Source organism: Falco naumanni, chromosome 3 (genome assembly GCF_017639655.2).
Source record: "Falco naumanni isolate bFalNau1 chromosome 3, bFalNau1.pat, whole genome shotgun sequence".
Taxonomy (NCBI): domain Eukaryota; kingdom Metazoa; phylum Chordata; class Aves; order Falconiformes; family Falconidae; genus Falco; species Falco naumanni.
The window spans coordinates 2,078,613-2,092,302 of NC_054056.1; the positions used below are offsets into that span (position 1 = coordinate 2,078,613).

At 49.3% G+C, this 13,690-nt stretch overlaps 2 protein-coding genes across 4 annotated transcripts in view; one reads left to right on the forward strand and one right to left on the reverse strand.

The window, feature by feature from the left end:
• The window catches only part of LUZP1 (leucine zipper protein 1), a 38,953-nt gene extending 33,100 nt beyond the window's left edge, over positions 1 to 5,853 (forward strand). For both annotated transcript variants that reach the window (XM_040585340.1, XM_040585341.1), the window contains exons 3-4: positions 3,385 to 3,549; positions 5,144 to 5,853. In XM_040585340.1, the coding sequence (XP_040441274.1) occupies positions 3,385 to 3,549; positions 5,144 to 5,182 (204 nt within the window). In that variant the 3' untranslated portion in view covers positions 5,183 to 5,853. The remainder of the gene's footprint in view (positions 1 to 3,384; positions 3,550 to 5,143) is intronic.
• A 4,502-nt stretch (positions 5,854 to 10,355) lies between these two features.
• Positions 10,356 to 13,690, reverse strand: part of KDM1A (lysine demethylase 1A) — a 38,700-nt gene continuing 35,365 nt past the window's right edge. For both annotated transcript variants that reach the window (XM_040585343.1, XM_040585342.1), the window contains one exon: positions 10,356 to 13,106. In XM_040585343.1, the coding sequence (XP_040441277.1) occupies positions 12,921 to 13,106 (186 nt within the window). In that variant the 3' untranslated portion in view covers positions 10,356 to 12,920. The remainder of the gene's footprint in view (positions 13,107 to 13,690) is intronic.

Consider the following 13,690-nt stretch of genomic DNA (forward strand, 5'->3'; position numbering starts at 1 on the left):
TTTGGACACTGAATCCATCAGCTCCTGGGCTCGGGTCACTTGTAGGGCACAGACGGTCTGTGCTTCCCTCTTGATGAATCCAGGCAGAACTCACTGATTCGACTGAGGTTGTCCTTTTTTTGCATAACAGCAGCTTATGTGCTTGGCAAACACGAGACCCATCACTGGGCCTGCCTTTATCCCAGGAGCTTGAATTCACACCTACGACCTTGAGCCTCACTGCTGAAGAGGTCTCCGCTTCATCCGGGCTCACGTCGCCAGTCACGGAGCCCTAAAGGGTGGGCGCTCACGTATTTCTGTCCCGTCTTCCCCCAGCAGCCCTGTCAGGGCTGAGTGTGGCTCTGCACTGTGTTCTGCAGGGGGTCCCAAGGTCATTGTCACATCAAATTTGCCAGCTATGCAGTGTCCCTGCAGCAACAGCTGAAGTGTACCTGGCAGAGCAGCCTTACCCCTGAGTGGCCATCCTGGGTATCCCTGCAGAATTAGCTGGTCTGCAGTGCCAAGCTGGGAAGCGGCCGCGTGGTTAGTTCACGCAGTTAGTTGGTGGGCTGTGGAGTACTGAGGTAGGTGTCTCTCTCGTCATATTTTGAAATAAAATCACGCTGAGACCACATAGTCACAAACCTGAATCCTTGGTCATAAATTAAGTATATTTCTAGCTTGTAAATGAGGGGCGTGAAGTTACCCTGAAAGACTACAGGTACACAGATATAGCAGTTATACCAAATTTTATGCATTTGGGCAGCTCAAATAATTGCATGTGCCCTTGGGGAAAAAAAACCCAAGTACCTGCCTTTGAAAGCGTATCATTATAATATGCCTCATATCACAAATTTTGTGATATGATTTGCTAGGATTTGTGTTTCAGTTAAAGGTGTAGCTGTTTCTCTGGCAGGAGGCTTGGCACTGCTCCGTGCTGACTTGGCATATTCAGCTTTCCTGTGAAGGCATCGGTCACCTCTTGCCAGCTCCACTATCCAAACTCTGAGATTGCCTTAAGAATCCTGTTTGGGAAACACAGGATCTGTGCTCCTTTTGCCAAAATACATCTTCCTCTCCTCCACGAAATACTCGTGATGCCTAACCATTTGCTGCAGCACAGCAAGAGGCTGAAGCGAGCTGGAGGTTCAGACCCTGCCTCAGCCTGTCCCTCAGGACAGACACAAACTGAGCACCTGGAAATAATTCTTGCAAGGAGATGCCAAGGAACAAGGTGTCATTTCAGCCACCTATTTTTATACCGCTGATGTAGGCAAATGTCCCTAATGAAGCTACAGCAGGTATGGGTGGCTCTGAGCAACACTTGTGCTACGGAAGCGTCAGCTTCTTGGAGGCTGCTTTGGGAGGCCCTGGAAGCAGTAGGTGCTGATGGATGGATGGATGCTGCAGCCTGAGGACCAGCTCCCTCTGGTGCTTGCAGCTGGCCTCAAGCAGTCATTCTGCCGGGCTTCGTGCTTCAGGTTTTGGAGCTTGCATTTTTCTGGTGTGAACTTGGACTGCTGAAAATCTGCAATGGCAGAATTAGTCCAAAGGCACTTGCATTAAATGCAAGATGAATGGCTTTAATTCATTTTTCTTGTGGCTGTGACATTAATACGAGTGGAACTGGGCTGTGGGCTGCATAAGTTAGGTAAAAACCTAAAAGTTGGCTTCTCTTTGAGTGAAGCGTTGTGTGGCTTCGTATGGTGGGCTGGTCTCATGGAAAAGAGATCCTGGGATGTGCTGCCTCTCCCCCCTTCTCTCCTCTGCTTTAGGGATGAATATAAAGTGCATCCATCACCATTTCACCCTGGCTGACTCCACATAAGCTTCTCCTTAAGCAGCCAGCTGCGCCACATCGATGTTCTCATCTTCCCTTGGACCTCAGTAACTTTGTCCAGTGGTTCTCTTCTGTGTGGATCCTGGGGGGGGGGTCACAGTCTGTTCAGAGCAGCTGCCCAGCTGCTTGTCCTGTGGACATGGAGCCATGAAGCATGTTGAGCTCCACACTGACCCAGCTCTGCTATGGTACCAGGAGGTACTGGTTTGCATCGCTGACATATGGGGAATAGCCAGTGTCACGGCTCCAGCTCAGCACTTGACCTACTCTGAGACCAGCGTGTCTGGGTTGCTAGTCATCAACTCGTGCTGCCAGACAGCAGAGACAGACTGACACTGCCGGAGGCCCAAGGGGATGGAGCTCCTGTATGCTCACCCGGTGGCCTCATCTCTAAAGATAACTACTGTATCAGAAACACAGAAGTGCCTAGCTATTGCTTAGCTGACCACGTCCTTCAAGATGACAGCCATTCATTAAATTAAAATTATCACCTGATTTTTCTGAGCAGCCTGGCCCACCATGGTTACCTCTGACCCATGTTTGGCTGGAGGTCCCTGTGGGACCTGTCCCTGTGTTGTGCCTATTCACCAATGTGCCGCTGCTGCTCACGTCTTACTTCTGTTGTAGGGTTTGGATCACAAGGGGCAGGCCAGGTCCAGTGTCTGCTGGATGTCATCCACAGCAGGCCTAGCTCAGGGCAGATGTTTGCCCATCCAGACCCACCAGATGTCACAGCTTCTTTCTGAGAGCCCATCAAAGCCCGGTGTCCATCTCAGAGATGCTTTTCTGCCAGGCATGGGGGCTGCTGTCTCTCCCTTCCCTGCTATCCCTTTTGCCACAGGGCAGGGACCAAATCTGTTCCACCAGTGCCTGCACCGTGCGGTGTTTCAGCAAACACAATGCCACCCCAAAGCACGCAGAGCTGACGAAGCCTTCAGTAGCGCCATGCAGCCATTGCACTTTGCCCGGTAGCTGATTATACCAGACCTAAGGCATCTGATTCCCAGGTATTATCCCCTAAATGTCTCTGCAGACATTCAAGAAAACATCAGGCAGTTTAAAAGTGCCATTTAGATGCCTATAGCAGGAAAACCAGTGTAGACTCTCCCGCATCACATCCTTGTTGCCAAGAAAATAGGAAGATTCAGGTTGATGGCCACCCTCCATCGATGGTAGCTGAAATTCAGAGTCAATACTTTTAAGAAACTGCTTCAGTCACTAAACTGTTGGATTTCCTGCTCGTAGTCCCTCATAGATACAACCACCCCGGGCCGCGCGAGCCGTGCAGGCTGAGCACAGGTCTGTGCACAGAGGTCACTCAGCTGAACAGAAAAGTCCACTCCCATAACTTGGGTTAAAATTACTGGATGGCTTAAAAAAATTATCTTTATGAAATAGCACATACGTGAGGACAAGCCAGAGCTGGCCTGGTGGCCTGTGTCCCTCCTTGCCGAAGGGATTCAGGCCAGCACCTCACGCTGCAGAGCCGGGAGCAGGAACCCGATGCTTTTCCAGACCCCTCCTTAGTCCCCAAGTCCCAACCCTTTTTATTTTCCTTCTCACAGGACGAAAGCAAGGATTTTGTGCCCAGTTCCAGAAGAAAACAATACAGCTCTTCTGAGTACCTCTTACAGGTTGACACACCAGGGAAAAGGCCAGCCACCAAGACGGAGCTGCAGGACCCTGAACCCAACCCTCACACACCACTGGGTCCCCAGGTAGAGGAGCAGGTACGTGACTTCCAGGACCATCCAGAAAACAGGGTTACAGAGCAAGAAGCCAGTATCTGAACTGACCCTCCCACTAACATAACTTAGAGAAACTTGTCCAAAATGAATGTAAACATTTTAGGAGAAATCCAGTCTTAAATTACCACTGCCCAGAGGTGGAGTGTCTACTGTATTGCCTCGGTAAATTATTCAATTCATTTCCTCTAGTGGTAAAAAAGTACTACCTTATTTTTCTGTTCTAAACTTGTTTCAGGTAGCTTTATAGCTAACAACATTCTCCAGGGAATAAGAGCACTGCATCTACTCGTCCTCTGACACAGATTAGACAATCAGGGATGAGGGAAAAAAAACATTTGGAGAGACAAAATCGGAGCCCCTGACTTACCTGCTTCAGCTGGCTGCTGTACTGCTAGGGTGCTTGTCTGCTGCTCCATACCTGCTGCTCTGCGTCCGAAAAGACATGTTTCTAGACACAGAAAGAAGTGAAAGATGGCCCACATTATAGTGACTATGACTTATTGCCTGAAATATGAAAAAAACGTGTATTTCAGTCTCTTCACAGGAGGCTCCCTTTAGAGGAGACAGGAAGGTGGGCAGACTTTAATTCCTAGGGGCACAGCCACGCTCGTGTCTGTACAGAAGACCTTCTTTTCCTCCTGGCATTCCCTCTTTACCTCTGCAGCTGCCCAGGGCAAAGCGCATCTTTCCATTTATGGATCATCCACATCAGGAAATATCTTAGGACCTCAGCCCTGTCACCAGTGTATCTCACTGGATGTACGCAGGAGTTGCTGAGTCTCGGTGTGAGAGCGGCAGGGCTGCAGCCGAGAGCCCTACAGAGCCCGACAGCCCGACGTCTTGGTGAAATTGCACAAAACTCAGAGCCCGGAGGGATGGGGTCCCAGCTGAGCTCTGCAGTCTGGCATTCAGAGGTAGCTAATGTTTGCAGGAGGAGCAGTCAAATGACACTGTCTTTGTTGGTAGCTGAGGAAAGGGACACCACAGCAATGCTCTGTGTGGTCACCGAGCGGTGTTACCGCAGTGACGTTCATCTGGCCAGACGCAGACTTGCGTACCTGGGGCTGTGCCGTGCTTCCTAGGTCTGCACAGACTGGGCCAACAGCAGATAAAAACTCGGGGGGAGTCAGCTCCTGCAACATACACACAATCATTTGAATCCTCTGCCTTGCCCAGAACTCCACCGCCTGTAACAGGAGCCTGAACACCTTGCCAAAGGAGACGTGCTCTGCCGTCAGGTCAGCCCCCTCTCCCCTGTTGTCTGGCGGCATGTCTCGCCTGCCAGATCCACCCAGCAGCTGTGGAGGCGGGTACAGGGCACACTACGGCAGGGGCAGGGGCAGGGGCAGGACACCCCGCTTTGGGCTTGCTGCGCTGTAAGCGCTGACAGAGCCTCCGTCTCCCAAACTGATCCTGCCGCTGCCCTGCGCTGCCCCACCATCAGGCTGGGATCCTGATGGGCGTCGGGGTGGCGGCCTGAGGGCGATCACAATACTCTTTCCCAGAGAAAAAACTGCTGCCAGAGGCAGCTGTGTGTCCCGGCCAGTCTGTGATGCTGTGGGTTTGTCTCTTACAGGGTGCTTCCCATGCCTGCCGGACGACATCTCGGAGATGAGTTGCATTCCCTTCCCCTCAATGAACACGCTGCACAGCGGAGCAAGAGGCAGGATAGTACCAAGCTTACGGGCGTCAACCTGTTTGTAACCTCTCCAGAGGCTTCAGCTAGCCTGAAACCAGTTTTCTAATGCAATTTGCAAGGTACAGGAGCTTTACCAGTGAATTCTTTTTCTTCATTGCTGAAGAGGCAGCTGCAGAGACTTTGCTCAGGGGACTCCCACTTCTCATCTCTGTACCTGCAATCTTAGTATTCTCCATAGGATGATAGGTCTGTGTCCACACGGAAACCTTGACTGCGCAGCCACTCTGAACAATGGTACTCCCTGGACAAGAGAGAACTTACTGTTAATCAGTTGCATTTAGGCAAGATCCCAGAAGTATCCTTGTGACTACAGTCCACCAGCCCACGACAGCTGTCCCTCACGGCTCCACATGGCTTTCAGTTCTTAGGGAGAGTTTGCATTCTCCTAAGACACCACTGTTGGCTTGGGTTGTGCTCACCTGCTACCTGTGTTCCCAGTGTACCCAGTACCCTCTGTCTCTAGGCAGAGGTTCCCCATTGGTTGCTTTCCATGGTAAGAGGGAAAGAGATCAGAAAATATTGTTTAAAAGCAGTTTCTTCCCTATCACTGTCAGCCTGTGCAACAATCTTTGCATGACCTACTCATCACCAGCTGAGATCTTGCATCGAGAAGTCATCCACTGAGCCAAACCCAACAGCAGTTCACGCAGCAGTGAAACTTCCTCCTCGCTTGGACTGGGGTGCCTTTTTTTGACCTGAAGCTTTATGTCCATCATGCTCTGCAGGCAACAACTCAGCTGCTTGTTCTCAGGCGTTGAGCTTTAAGGGAAAAAGAAACAAGTGCTTTTCCTTGCAGACAAGCAGAATGTCCTTATTCCTTCCAAAACCAGGGTGGAGACAGCAAGATTGGACCCTAAGCTGAGCTTTAGTATGGCTACCTAGGCAGCCTCAGTCTGTGCCCCTCTTCAGGACCACATCTGCTGTGTCTGGGACCCAGGTATGGTCAGAGGCTGCTTCACCTAAGAGGTACGTTACCCTTCAGTGCCCAGAGGCCACTGAGCGCAGATGTCATCACTGGGGAGACACCACCCCTGAAGCTCGAAGAGGTGCTCGGGTGTTAGAGCAGCAGCTGCCCTGAGCAGGGTGATTGCCTCTAGCTCACACACTTAGAGCTCCACCAGTCCTTCCTTCGCGTCCCACCACCCAGCTGCAGGGCTGGCCCATGGTTTCCCCATCCAACCACCACTGACCTCCCGCAGTGCTTTCTTCTGCCTGTTGGAAACAGACGCCCCTCTCTGCGGAGGGACAAGGACAATGCTGCAGAAGGGAAAAGGTCCCCTACCTGTTTTGGAGGTGCTGTGGGAACAGCTGTGAACCAGCAGCTCCCACGTCTGAGTTGCACCCCAAACTTATTCCCACATCCCACCCTCCACGAGCAGCTACCACAGCAGCGCGTGTGTGACTGCCCATACATGCACATCTACGTGCCATATCTCCTCCCTGTCCCTTGGAATTATATGCCTCAATTATGAGAGGCAAATGAATCAAAAAAACAGAGCTGGTTGGAAAATATCTATGAAAACATTTATATAAAAAGGAAAGTGCTTCAATGACATGCATTTTTTAAAAAATAAAGATAGTTTGGAGGAAGGGAAAAATTATTTTTGAAAAAAAAAAAGTGTTTCCTTTTGCAATTTTTAGATGTTTTCCCAAATTTATATTTTTAACCCTTCATTTTATTCTTTTATATTTTGTAACACTTATGTGTCAAGTTGCATAACAAGACAAAAAGATAATGCTTTTAAATTAGTACTAAGTGGCAGCTCTAATAATCTTGAAATTCAATTATATCAACTACTATCTCTTTACCATTTCATGACATGGCAGTGCTAGTAGAGAATGGGACAAATATATCACCAAGTATAATGGGAAAAATTTTTAAACTCAAAACCCAAACTAAAAGTGAAAGAAACTGAAATTCTGAAGTTAAAATTCAGATTTCTGAAATTCCTTCCTCTGCCCCACGTTTATCAGGAATTAGCGCATATTCTGCAATCTGAAACCACAGTGGATTATTATTCTTTCTTTAAACGAGCCTGTGAAGTTGCTCCCCCCCGAGCACCCTGCTTTGCTCAGGGGTCAGCTGTACGGCAGGATCGCCACCACCACACAAGAAAAAGATGCTGCGGAGATCAATTAACGCTTGATTGCCCTCCGCTTCCCCTGCCCAGCCACATTCCACCCTCACAAAGTGCAGCCCGACCGCAAGTGCCACGTCCCACGGTGCTGCCACAGGGCTGCCTTGCTTGCCAGCCTCTGCCAGCTCAGGATGCTACATTCTGACTCTCTCTCTTTATGTTAAATACTTCCCTTCAAAACAAAATATGCTGCCTCAGGTCCTCTTCCACCCGTTGCATTGGAGACCCTGCTGCAAAACCCCTCTGAGGCAGCGCAGCCGTGCCGCAGCGAGCAGCCCGAGCGCGTCCCGCAGCACCTGCCTGCTGAACCCGGGGGTTCGCATCTTGGCCGGTCCCTGCCTCCCCAGCCGTCGCCGCCGTTCACATTCCCAAAGCTGCTGCTGCGCAGCTCCCCAGCCGTGTAACGCCCCCGGTTACAGCCACTGTGGAAACCCCACGGCCGACAACTCGCCTGGCGTTGCAGCTGGGCCGGGCACAGCGGCAGCACTTGGAGGAGCCGCCCCCCGCCCGGGTCGCTGCTGCCCAAAGCGGCAGCTTCTGCCGCCGGCTGGGCTGTGCGCACGCACCGAAGAGGACGAGGATCGCTTTGAGCAGCGACTGCACGGCTTTTGTCTCAGCGGTGAGCCCCGTCCTGCTGCAGATTGTCCGCATCCCCCAGGACCCTCGGGTGCTCACACACATCCCCCAGCCTCATCTTCTCACCTTCTTGGCACAGATTCAGCTTAGCATGGTGCTCCCAAAGCTCCTTCCGAGGGAACTGGTTTCAGTCCTAGCGCTGCGTCCCTATGAGGTGACATGCTTGGTTAACACAGGCTTCCCTGTAACCCCCCAAACTGGCTGACCCACTGGCTTTTCAACCCCCCCAGTAACACAATCCCATGTCTGATGTGCAAGGGAACAACCACCAGCAGCAAGAGCTGTTGGTTCTCCCCTTCCGTCAGCCAGGACCGAGCTTTTCCTTAGCTCTGGGCAACCGCAGGGCTTCACCCCGCTGCTCAGCGGCTCACAGCACGCGGCAGGAGCCCCAGCTACCGGCTCAGCGATGCAGCTCTGTCCCACACTGCTCTCAGGTGCTTCTCGCAGGTGACGTCTCTCCTTTCTCCAGCTGCCTCAGTCGTTTGTTCAGTATTTTACAGCACACACCTTGAGCTGTTGCTCTAGACTCAGTCTCGCTGCTTGTAAATATAGAACACAGATGTCACTCAGTAACTGCACACTGGGTTGTTTTTACCACAACTGAGATTAAATCTGAGAAAGAAAACCCTCCTTAAAATTGAAAGGGGCCTTGCCCTCTAATCACGAGTGCAATAGGAGCTGATTGTATTAAACTTATAGCAATGACTTCAGGAAACACAATGTGTTTTACTCAAATTGCACACTTTTTTTGAACAGCTGTAAAATAGAGTATATGTGTAAATATTGCCATCACTGAAGAAGTATTTGTAATTTTAGCATATAAATGTAACAGGCTTTTCAGTGGGCTTGATGATGCTGTGAGGCTGCGCATCAAGCACTCGGGTAATTCCAAAGTTGTAAATGTATTTGCTGTACAGAGGGAGTGTGTCAGTGCTCGCTGCTCCCAAGGAAACTGAGACCCTGGGCCCTTTCGCAGAGCCAGCAGCTTTTCCCAGAACGGCTGGCACCACCCTGCGGGGCCACCAGCTTGCTGCTTCACGGAGCAGCTTCCTTTGTGTCCAGAACCACCACTGCAGCACGCAGAGCAGCCCCTGCCCTGCCCGGGTCGCACGGAGGGGTGACAGCTCCTCGATACAACCACCAGCGCAGCGCATCGTCAAACCGCAGCTCAGTGGACACGGACGAAGGGAGCCCTGCAGCTCTGCAGATGGTACCTCCAGGGCAGGAAGCACAGGCCCAGGCGGTGCACCTTGGTGCTTCAAGAGACACTTGACATGAGCGATTTCCTAGCTGCAGATCGATGCAATAGTCACATTGGTGTCATTTCTGATATAGTAGACCTCATCTATGCCACCCTTGCACATCACCGGAGTGGTCGAAGCACTGCTCCAAGGCCAGCTCTGTATGGGATGAAACATGAAGCCATTGTTTGCAGATGCCTCGGATGGTCAGTAACCTACGGACCCAAAGCATCGCCCTCCTAGGCTGCCCAGCATGCAGTGCAGGCTCCTGCCTTGGGGAAGCAGCACTCCAGGCTGCATGGAATGTATTTTTAAGAGAATAAATATTTTTTTGTATTTGCAGACATATATTTGGGCTGGGGCAGCTTAGTCAGAAGACAAATAATGCAAGAAATCTTCTCATAATCACAGAATCATCCAAGTGAAACGAATTTTCCAGGGTTATAGTATTGCCTATTTCCCTAAAACAAACTTTGTGTCCAATAGAGCTATCAGCACTGTTTCACCCTCTCAGACTCTCCCCGTCTCAGCACGCTCCGTAGAGGGAAGCCCGCGCTTTCCTCCCCAGGCTGCCCATGCAGTGGATAAAGATGGTGCTTACCTCCTTCCAGTTACACAGTGCTCTTAGTCTGCATGCCAAATGTAAACACACACTTTATCTGCATGTCTCTCCTGACTCAAACACTGTCAGCTCTACAGTATATAACCAATAAAAGCTCTTCTCTTTTTACACATTTGTGATGTGGTATTTATAGCTTCGGCTGAACCCCTGCACCATGCCCGTTACTCAGAGGTACCGATGCCCCTTGGCGATGTGCTGAGGCGGCTCAGCTGCAGCACTGTGCGTTAGTGCCGGGTTTGAGCTCCTTGTCCTTAGTTTTTTGCCTGTATCCAGGCAGATCCCATACACCCATTCTTAGGCCGCATTTAAAGCACAGGCAGCGCACGCTGACGTGACAGATCAAGTAGAACACTGCCACCTCCCACTCAGAGCGGGTGACACGGACTTGGCATTGCTGAGAGCAGGTGGGGGGGGGGCAGGGCGTTCTTACAGAAGGAAACGAGCCACACTGCTTTGTTAGATTTTTTTTTTACTTAGCCAATATAGACTAATGGAAACCAAGACCCGTTGGCCATCTCCTGAAAGAAGATGGAGGATACAGAGGTCAGCACAAGTGGCAAAGTCACCTTCACAGTTCCTAACCTTTTGCAATACACAGGTACAATTAGCACCTATCACGTGCAGGACGACCCCTGTGACCACAACCACGTCATCTGAGGAGATGTACGTGGTCCCGGGCACCACACTTCAATATATTAGACAAAGCTCTTTTCCTTATATCTGCTTTATTCTATTTGGCTGCAAAACGGGATGCATTTCCAGAAACTGCTACACCGGTTACTGGTGTTGACTGACATTTGGCTATGTCAAGCTGAGGACTAACTTTATTTCCCAGTGGGCCAGAAGTACTTTTCTGAGTTTTTGACGCTTTGCTAAAGCAAGTGGGATGACAAGTCCTCACGGTGAAACAGCACATCACTAATACCAACAGCAAAGCGCCCCACAGACACGGAGCACCCGCAGATGCGAGAAGCCTGGTCACAGAACAGAGCATCCCAATTCTCCGATCATTCTCCCATCCTCAGTCAGACCAGCCAAGAGACTAGACCAGCTCTTGGTGGCTTTTTTGAAGGCCTGTCAGGCCTCTCGTCCTGGAGCAGAATTTCTCTGGGTAGTAGAGCTGATAGACTTTTACCTGAACATAAGTCAGGGAGTCTTGAGTCCCAAGTTACTCCCTGTTTACTCCTAGCCACCCCTCCTCCACACCCTGCTGGACTTGCAATTCCTGCACCACTTCAGTGGCAGTTTTCTGACCAACCATCAGTAAGTCTGTCTTGTCCCCTGGAAAGGAAAGTGAGGATGAGTAGTGTTGCTGAGAATATCCCTTTCAATAAAGGGCTCGAGTAGCAACAACACTGGTGAAGTCAGAGATATGGGGAAGGCAGCACTAAATTAGACAGAGGTTTGGGACAGAGGGTCCCCCATGGCCCCAAAACCACTTCAAACAGGCTTAGTCCTCGACACCTCAAGCCTGTGCCCCCTCACAGACTATCGCCGCTGCCACATCAAAGCCCTCCCCTTTCTCACAGCTTGTCAGTAGGACTGCCTACGGAGACACCCCCTCACAGACTGCACCACCTAATGAGAAAGCACCCGGGAGGTAACAGACAGAGGAAGAATGATCTCCAGCTACTAAGGAGACACAAGAAAACAGCGGAAGCAATCATGCTAGGAGATGAAGAGTCTGTGGCCAAAGACAATACAGCTACAGACAAGTAGGGGCTGCAGTCATGTGTGTGTGTGTACCTTCCTCAGGAAGAAGTGTGGGCAACGTAATTGCAGAGGGATGAGCATGGAACAAGAGGAGGTGCTGGTCCTCCAGCAGAACAGAAGGTGCAAGGACAGAAGGAAGATGGGACGGACTGCACGTGTACAGACATGGGGTCAGAGAGAACGAGAACAGAAAAACTGAAAAGTAGACAAAACTGTGAACAGAGACCATGGCTAGATGAAAGAGAAGTAAACTGCAGAGAGAAGAGGATAAGAAAAGTTGGAAGAAGAGAAGTCTAATGCCAAATGGGGAAAGGAAGAGAGGGAAAAAGGACCTAAATGTTTAAATAAGACTGCTCTATGCAATGAAAGGAAGGCTCTGTGCACTGAATTAATAAAAAGGAAAATATTTGGAAAAGCAGCCAAACCAAAGTTTTCTTCAGAACCGTTAACAATGTCTGCTGCAACACCACCTCACCACCCAGCAGAAACTAAACCAACGGGTACACAAGAGTGCCTACACGCGGTGTGCAGAAGTCAAGAGATTAGGTCCTTCAGCTAACTTACTGCCTGGGCCACTTTGTTTCTATATAAACATATACAAATCATTTTTCTAATTTTTAACTTAGAAATACCTCATTCTGATGGGTTTTTTGTTGAAAGTATTTAATAAAATGGTATGCTTAGCACGCCTTTAGTGAGATCAGCTTTCTTTCTAAAACAGGATGCATATGGTGTAGCAGCCAACTGACTGTTACAGAGGGGGGTGATTTGCTGTTACTGGTAGGACAACAGTTGCAGCAAATTCCAGAATGCCAGATAAAAACAGGATTGGTCAAAAAATATTATTCTTCAAAACAAAACAATAAAAAAGCCAGCAACAAAGAAATTTACATAAATTCTACACTAAGCTACTATTCATAGTAACCAGCTTCTAGAGGGTGTTGTGCAATTACTGAATTGTAAATACATGTATAGGTAGAAAAAAAACCAACGAAAAAACCTCTAGCTATAAGCTTGATTTTCAAAAAACTATTTGCAGAGTCAAAAAAATCCCTGACCAGCTTGGTATTAAAGGTTTGTGTACACTGACACTTCAAATAGCTATAACAGATTTTGCAAAAGGACGCCAAGGCAAAGGTTAGGTCAGTTTTTGTAAGGCCATCCTAACAGAAGTATTCTACAGCAACTCAGGGCTGAGTCCTTTCAGCAGATGCTGTTACAGACGAGGTGAGTATCTTCATCCCAGAATCCACAACAGCAGCACCACGGTCTTGTCACTCCTCTTCTGGTCCCTTCTACTTTTCTTACATGCTGGTAGCTTGTTGTGGGGGGACCCCAGGCGTTGGCTGGCGAGGCAAAGTATACATGGCCCCAAGGAACTGGTCTGCGATGCGACCGGCCTCTCTCAGTCCGCTCAGTAAAGCGCCATGAACGGTTGCAGGGTAGTTGCGAATTGTGTGTTCTCCTGCGAAAAACAGGCGAGGAATAGGCTGGGGGGAACAGAGAACACTGTTAAGGTTTGTCCATGTTCTTTCAGATTCTGCAGCAAACCAGTAATTTAAGAACGTTGAAAGTCCTCTAATCACACCAGTCTCCATTAACATGAAGGTGGTGCACATAAAATAGTCTATACTAAAAATATCGTAACTCGTCCCCAAAATGACCAAGAAGATCTTTATATACACCTTTAATGTCACAGAAGAGTTTCATGTTTGTAACAACTGTAATATGAGGAAGTATTTTCCAGTTATTTGCCAATATCTTTGGGTTGATACAAAGATAATGCAGCTCTGCTTGAAAACCAGTGCTTTCAGAACCAGATAAACAGGGGAGATCAACGTCCCCAGCTGTACCCTGAAAGACATTTGAATGTCACAGCTACAACTCTACAGCCGAACTGGTAATCCTCTCTAAGAATGATAGTTTCTGATCTTGGGACATGAACTCTAGCATAGTAAGCAAACAAAAACTTCAGCGATTCACTTAAATTAGCAGTTTCTCTTTAAACCGAGACCTAAACCAACTACTGACAGTGTCATAACAAGTAAGAGAAAAACAGACTTTCATATGTTAT